This window comes from Buceros rhinoceros, unplaced genomic scaffold, assembly GCF_000710305.1.
Source record: "Buceros rhinoceros silvestris isolate BGI_N320 unplaced genomic scaffold, ASM71030v1 scaffold26314, whole genome shotgun sequence".
Taxonomy (NCBI): domain Eukaryota; kingdom Metazoa; phylum Chordata; class Aves; order Bucerotiformes; family Bucerotidae; genus Buceros; species Buceros rhinoceros.
Window position 1 is genome coordinate 1 of NW_010410396.1, and position 8068 is coordinate 8068.

An 8068-nucleotide genomic window follows, 5' to 3' on the forward strand; every position below is an offset into this window, starting at 1 on the left:
TGCTCCGGTCTGTGCTCCTCAGCCGGCTGCCTGTGTTTTCAGTTGTGGTAACTTGTCCAGGCGTTTTCCATGCTCGTGGGATACCCCAGAGGAGGGGGGAGACAGCTGGGGGGCAGTGTGTAATCCAGGGGGAAAGGGACTGGTTTCTTAGTGATGGCAGTCACCTTTAACGGTTGTGAACAAATCTATGAAGTTACTGAAGAAGGTAGAGATTGCCGTGAGCAGCCTGCCCTTTCATGTAGTTGTGTTGAGGGCCTGGTGGGGTTTGTCTTTGCCAGAGACAAGCTTTGTTGCAGAATGTGTTTAACTTAATTCTATCATTTAAATTGGATCTCCATGGTGATGTCTTTTTCTTTTCTCCCTTCACAAATATTCAGGGAGTGACAGATGTCCTGTGTGAAGCTTGTGACCAGTTGGGATGGAAGGTGCCAACAAAGATCCAAGTTGAGGCTATTCCAGTGGCTCTCCAAGGTGAGCAGTGTGCTTCTTTGATCCTGAAGCCAGGGATGCCCCAGGAGCTGTGCGTGAATTAATTTTGCTGAGTGAGATACAACAAGGATGAGAGTGTTCTCGCTTCATCATTGAAGATCTCTGTCTAGAAGCAGTGTCTGTGTTCATTGTGGTGTTCTTCCCAGGTGGAGCTTGGAATACAAATTTCTCTTATAACATCACCCGCAATTGCAAACTTTCAAGGGGGTACGAACATGGGTTCTTGAGTATTCACAATGGTTGAGTAGTTCTGACCCTTTGTGTTAAATAGAATTATTGTCAGTCATTTGAGTAGCTAGTTCACATTGACCATTTTCTTTCTGGGATTCTCAAGGATACACAGGAACCTTCTGATAGATTTAGGACTGTGCCTCTTCTGGTAGAGAACTACTGTGTGTGTCTGAAATTGGAGATGCCATCACCAGTTACATAACTTGTGTAATCTGCTTTGCTGTGAGCAGGCAATTCTTTGAAATTAGGTTTCTGGAATAAAAACCACAGTGACTTTCTCTGAATGCTAGAATTGCAGGAAAATAAATAACTGAATTCATCAAATTTTTCTGCCTCTAAAATAATTTTTTTTTTTTTTTAAAAAAATCCAACAACACTGTGGAGCAAGAACAGAACAATGCAGTGACAGAATGGTAATAAATGTCTACACTGTCCTGGAACTTCACTGTTGCCAGACCCTTTCACTCCACATACAAGATTCTCTTGGTGGGGGGGAGGGGAAGGGGGGGGGGAAATATAGGTAAGATTACATTCCTGAGAATTACTGCTTCCAGTTTAAGGCCTGTTGGCAGCATGTTCTTCTAAGTTATAGGAGTTTAGGAGGTCAGAATGGATTCTGCTGATCAATTCTACCCTGTTGCCTGCCCTGATTTTGGGCAAAGGACTTACTGTCCTAATCCTTCCTGCTGCAAACTGATTTAGATTACTTTCTTAATCAATAGCACAAAATTGATTGTGTCTTGTGAAATGTGATCTTGGTAGTGCTATTGTCTTGTAATTGGTACGACCTAAGTCTTAAACACTCGAGTCTATTTCCTTACAAGTCAGTGAGCAGAAAACAGTTTGTCCAGAATACTTACCCAGATAGAAGCAATAGGCTGCAAACTGACAGATTAGAGAAATAATAAAGCTTTTTTTGAACCTGATGTTTGTATGAAAACCTGTATATTGGCAGAGAATGGAAAGGATTGAGACTGTGATTATTGTACACTCAATGCTGCAGAGATGTTCTGAAATTCTTTGGTTTGGCCCTTTGTTCTTATTTACCCTTTGTATGTGTCTTCCTTTTTTTTTTTTTTTCTATTATTAGGGAATCCTTGCTCAGTGCTTTAACAGGTTCTTTCTCTGGTCTAGATTTGTAACTGTTTTTGCCCTCCCTGCTGCTCCCTGTAGGCAGAGATATCATTGGACTGGCAGAAACTGGCTCTGGAAAAACAGGAGCCTTTGCTTTGCCAATTCTTCAAGCACTGCTGGAAACACCTCAGCGATTATTTGCTCTTGTCCTCACACCAACGAGGGAGCTGGCCTTCCAAATCTCAGAGCAGTTTGAAGCTCTTGGATCCTCTATTGGAGTGCAAAGTAGTAAGTAGCTTTGTGATATAAAGCAGTTTTCCTGAAACCTGAAGTTTGTCAGCACTAGATTGCAAAGGAAAAAGTAGAGAGTATTTGTATGGAGGGGTGAACGAAAGGTGAGAACTTCTGATACTGGAAGACAGAGATCTGGCATCGGGTTTGGGAGAAAAAGGCTGTGTGATTCTTCCTCAGAGTAGTTTGCAGCTGTTCTCCTTTTTATGTCTAAATAGTTAAAGATGGAAGTAGAAGAAAATCTTTTCAGTAGTAAGTTTGTGTCCGGTGGAAATGCATAGAGCTCCTCTCTGTAGTGTGATGTAGTTTAATCTTTCCTTCAGGCTGTCTGTATTAGTTCTTCAGATATTATCTACAAATGTTAAAGCTTTGTAAGTATTTTTAGCATTCTTACATTTCTGCAGTTGAGTTAAACTGCAAGGAGTAGGTTCTGCCTGTAGCTCTTCAACTGTGAAAATAAAATACTTGGGGTCAGTGAAGACTTAATTGTATGGCTTAAGAGGCCTGGGCAGGTCAGGTGTGCTGAAATAAAGTGGATTTTCTTAAAGAGGAGCAGCCTTGCATCTGTACAGAGTTGTGGGTGGCAGGGAGTAAAAGGAAATGCTGTGGTGCCAGGGCCTGGCTGGTACCTACACTGAGAGATTCATTATATTCTATTTGTCCTGCAGCGGTTATCGTGGGTGGAATTGACACAATGTCTCAATCTCTGGCTTTAGCCAAGAAACCACATGTTATAATTGGTAAGTTTATGTGCTGGGAGTATGGGGTATGAATATTATCAAACTGTAGTTGTCCAGAGAAAGAGTGCCAAGAGGTTTTGTGCCTTTGAAGCAGAAGTGAGAGTGCATCCTTCATTTGTGGTTTGTTTTTTTTTTTTTGTCCTGAGATCTGAGTACTAGTCATTAATGTTTCTGAAGTATATACCAGTAGCCTTGCTGCTACAAGCTCATTCCAAAGGATTCCTGCTAGACTGCCTTTGGCTTGTTTTTTCATTCTCCTCAAGTATTCAAAATGCTGGTCTCATACTTCTTAGTACAGCTCATCTACAGGCTGATTTATTGTGTGGGTATTTTTTAGGGGAAGAAGGGGAAGGAGGACATTCTTCAGAAAGTCTGACTCCATTAGGTTTATTTCAGAACTCTCTGAGGATATCCTGTGAAAAAGTCCTTCCCACAAAGCAGTCTGTCTTTACCTCTCCTGGGCAAAGAATTCCGTTTCTGTAATGGATGACTCTCTTGCCTCTTTTTCCTTTGCTTTCATTCTAAATTTGCACTTGTGATTTTGTTGGTAGCAACCCCTGGCCGTCTGGTTGATCATCTGGAGAACACAAAGGGCTTCAACTTACGAGCTCTGAAGTTCCTAGTGATGGATGAGGCTGACCGTATCCTTAACATGGATTTTGAGACAGAGGTAGGAATGTGCTAAAAGAAGAGTTTGGAACACCAGATGAGTCCCTTGAAAAACACTTCATAAAGACACATAGTCAACACTGAGCTGTTCTGTAGAAATGAATAGCAATTTGTAACTAAGATTTAGTAAATGCACAAAACTCTGTAGTGGGAGTAGAACTCAGCAGAGCACTACATAGTTCTGCAGAGCACTAGCAAGACAGTAGGAGGCATTTTATCCCTGAAATCTACTGGTTCCTCTGGAGCGCTGATGCACTTACTTCCTGCAGGAATGTTGGCTGGTATTTGCACTACTATTGGACTTCCGGAGTTCACACTACCTAATTGTCAGCCTACACCTTCCCTTTAGAAGAGAGAAAACTTGTTGCTACTGTGAATGTTAAGTTGCACTCGTGCATTTCTCTTCATTTGGATGATCATTATATTTGCAGGAGGCTTATCTCTGGATCGTTGTATTCAGCATTTCTATTTCTTTTCTTGCAGGTGGATAAGATATTGAAAGTGATTCCTCGAGACAGGAAGACATTCCTGTTTTCTGCTACCATGACCAAGAAGGTAAGAGCAGAGTACTCTGCTTTAGTTCTCCTTCCATCAGGCTACACTGTTGAGTAGACTGTATGATACAGGTTTCTGACAAGATCTCTGTCTATCCAGTGGTAACTTAGATTGATCTTCCCAGGTTCAAAAACTCCAGCGAGCTGCTCTGAAGAATCCTGTTAAATGTGCTGTGTCTTCCAAATACCAGACAGTTGAAAAACTACAGCAGTACTACATTTTCATCCCCTCCAAATTCAAGGTAAAGCCACTTCTGTTTCTTCCCTCTTCTGACTGTGTCTTGTCTTACTGTTCCCACACCTGCCCAATATCTTGTCATTTTCTCTGGCTTATAATTAACTCTTTAATGTGGCATATGTGATTATCTCCTCTTTGATTTGGTTTTGTTCCCTCCCCACCCCTTTCTTCTCTGTTTCTTTACAGGACAGCTACCTGGTTTATATCTTGAATGAATTAGCTGGAAACTCTTTCATGATATTCTGCAGTACGTGTAACAACACTCAGAGGACTGCTCTACTGCTCCGCAACCTGGGGTTCACTGCCATTCCTCTCCATGGGCAGATGAGTCAGGTACGGTCATGCCCCGCAGAATGGAGTAGACAGGAGACCTGTCGCTTGGGAAATTGGCTGCACCACACTGAGTCACAACTACCTTGCAAAAGGTGTATTTAACAGAGGACTGGACTGACCCCTAGAAATTTAACTAATATGAATGCTGCCACTGATCTGTAATAATTCAAAAACAAATTAGAGAAGTGAGATTTTTTATTTAGTAGTCTCTCCCCCAGTTCCTCTATACCAATATTTCAAAAAGATCACATAAATCAGAATGAGCATTACTCTATCATTCCCTTTTTGTCGTCCTCTCTTCCAGAATAAACGCTTGGGCTCTTTAAACAAGTTCAAGGCAAAGGCGCGTTCTATTCTGCTGGCTACTGATGTTGCAAGCAGAGGTCTGGACATCCCACATGTAGATGTGGTGATAAACTTTGATATTCCGACGCACTCTAAGGTAAGCTAGTCTGTGTGCCAGCTGAGAGCTTCTGGTCACTGGGAGGAATAGTGAAGCTAGACCAAGGAACAAAGACACCTCTTCTCTGTCCTGCTGACTGGAAGTCTAGTTCACGCTTCTATAGGTTAAAAGATGTAGTTCAGCCTCCAGATTTGAGTTGGTATCTCAGTTTGAATTGAATCTCACCTGAATTGAAGAGGTGAAGTGAGAGACATTCTGTATCTCTGTATTTCCGCTCAGAGTCTGTGTTTTTGCCTTATTACCTTAAAGGGCTTCCAGACTTTGAAAATAGTTTTAGCATATTACTAGTTTCAGGTAGTCATCTCTGTCTGTGATCCAGGTCTGCCTTCACATTTTAAACTATTTTTTTTTTTTAAAGTGAAAAAATTCTCCTATTATGCTCAATGAGCAGTTGATCAAGAAAGATGTCTTTATGTTTCACCTTCATATGACAAAAATACAGCAAATTGAAAGAAGTTAGTTACTAAGTCCCTTATAGAAAGTGTAGCATTATCTTGCTATATGACTTTTTTGGGTATGACTTTGTTTCCCAGCCTTGTTTCAGAAAGCATACCATTAACAGGCATTTCAGGAATTGCTATTGTTCTTTAAAATGATCACATTGCAAACAGAAGACAGTGTGGTGGTTCTTTTGAAGACACTGCTTCTGACGGTGTGAAAGGACAAAAGTTAAATAATGGTGGGAACAGCAGCTTGAGTGGTGTCATTAACAGTTTTTGTGCCACTCCCTCTCATCTAACCATGTCACAGAACACATCTTTTCTTCTGATGGTTCCTTTCTCCACAGATCCATAATGCAGTATAAAACCTGGAAAACAGCCTAGAATGGCATAAACAGAAGGTGCTCAATAGATCATATGCTTCCAAATTGTTCTCATTCATCCTCCCTTTCACTGTGCTTGCTAAATTTAAATCTACTTCCAAAGAGTTTGTCTGGAAGACAGACTACGTAGAGCCCTAGATACCAAGGCTGAAAACACGGGCATTGGTTCACTTTAAGTATTAGCTTTCCAAGACAGTGATAGTTCATTAGTAAAGTCATGCATCACAACTTTTGTCCAGTAGTCTTGAATAATTGGAGATGGCCTTTTTCTTTAGAAAGAGGAGAATTCAAATGTCAAAACCAAAGATACGCTTCCACAAGCCAGCATCTTCTCAAATCCTAATGCTGCTGCACATGGTCCCAAGTATTTAATCCTGGCTGTATTTTCTCCCTATTTTCTTGTTCTTTCCCGAGTAAAACTTATATGGGCTGATTTCCCATAACTTCTGTTCTGTGTTTGGTGCGCCTATCTTATTGCTGATCAAGAAAATTGTTTTCAGGATTACATTCATCGTGTTGGGAGAACAGCTCGAGCTGGGAGATCTGGCAAATCTATCACCTTTGTAACACAGTAAGTGTTTAAAATATGGTAGACTTATTCTTTCCTGCTCTGTTTCAGAGCAGAAAACCTCTGACCTCACCTTGGGTGGGAAGAAAATACTACTTTTCATTTCGAGGTGCCAGCTGAGTTTATTTAGTTAAAGGGAGAGAATTCAAAGCCCAGGGTGGGGAGTGAGAAAGGTCTAGGTCAATTCTAGAAGCAGGCATGTAATGAGCAGAACTAACGGATTATAACTTGATTGCCTAATACGTACATTTTTATAATATATAATGCCTGTTAAGTAAGTGTGGGGTGGCTGCTTTGTTTGTTTGAAGGGTTTTTTTATAAATACTCAAGTATTTCTCTAAAAGAAGAAAGTCTTTGCTGAATACTTCGGAACAGAGATGAGCTGAATAAATCAAGATAGCCATCCCAAATAATGGCATCATTTGGATGCAATTAAGAGTTGGTTGTGAGACCATCAGCACAAGCTAACAGTATCTGTGTGCTGGAGATAAGGGGTGATGTCTGTGGGTGGTGACAGCTGAAGCACTCTCAGGAGGGTTGATTCAAGCTGGTGTCTTGTCTTTTCTCAGGTATGATGTAGAGCTGTTCCAGCGCATTGAACATCTGATTGGCAAGAAGCTGCCAGCGTTCCCCATGCAAGAGGAAGAAGTTATGATGCTGACAGAGCGTGTGGCTGAGGCCCAGAGATTTGCTCGAATGGTGGGTCCTGTCCCTCTACGCTTGATGTTGTAGTCTCAATTTCTGCAGGTGCCAGAACTCTTGATCAATGTCTTGATTGCATTGTAGGAGCTGCGGGAGCAGGGAGAGAAGAAGCGATCTCGGAATGATGATGATGATGACACAGAAGAAGCTATTGGTGTCAGGAATAAGTTGGCTGGTGGGAAAAAGAAGAAAAGGAAAGCCTTCTAGTTCAGTATTTGGACAGACTTATTTTTCTCTTTATGAGTACATGAGCGCAGCAGAAGCAGTCTACCAAGCCACTTCCAGTGGATTTTTTTTAGAACTACTTAGGAAATGGGACAGTCCACCTGGAAAATGACTTCCTCTCTCTTGCTTCAGTAGTTACAGACCTGAGCTGGGTCTGTTGTGGTACCATGGGACTGGTCTTCCTATCAGAGACACCAGACCATCGTCTCTGAACTTGAAAGCAGCTGTGATATGGCCCTGCTCATTCACAAAGAGGTGCAGTGTGAGTGCAGCTTTCCCAGTGCTGCAGCCTGTCTCACTACCTGAACTCACTGAGTGCATCTGGGGTCAGATAGGTTTGTCAGAAGAAAGAGAGGAAAAAGTTAAAAGAAGCGACTGAGTTTCCACAGCACAGCTGTGATGCCCTTGCATTAGTGAGAGGAATTGTGATGTGGAGAACACCAAATATATTTTGCTTATTTTTAAAGCTACCCGATTTTCCTTGTGTTATTACTGACCTGTTCTGCTCATTTTGAATATTGGCTCTGCCAAAAGGTTTTCTTCCTAGATTAATCTCAGCAATTTACATGTGACATCAGTACCTTACATGTGTCAGCTGAAGAGTGGACCAGGCCTTGTTTCAGCAGGTTTAGGCTATTCACTGCCTGGGATTCAATCCAGAGTCTGTA

General features: G+C 41.6%; 1 protein-coding gene across 1 annotated transcript; it reads left to right on the plus strand.

The window, feature by feature from the left end:
• Positions 1–377: 377 nt before the first annotated feature.
• Positions 378–7817, plus strand: DDX47 (DEAD (Asp-Glu-Ala-Asp) box polypeptide 47; the record flags this gene model as incomplete). The annotated part of the gene is made up of 11 exons (XM_010135612.1): positions 378–471; positions 1894–2082; positions 2754–2825; positions 3377–3495; positions 3978–4049; positions 4174–4290; positions 4473–4619; positions 4924–5061; positions 6406–6476; positions 7043–7172; positions 7260–7817. Coding segments are annotated over 11 exons (1272 nt in total), but the record flags the coding sequence as incomplete, so codon positions are not given.
• Positions 7818–8068: the final 251 nt, after the last annotated feature.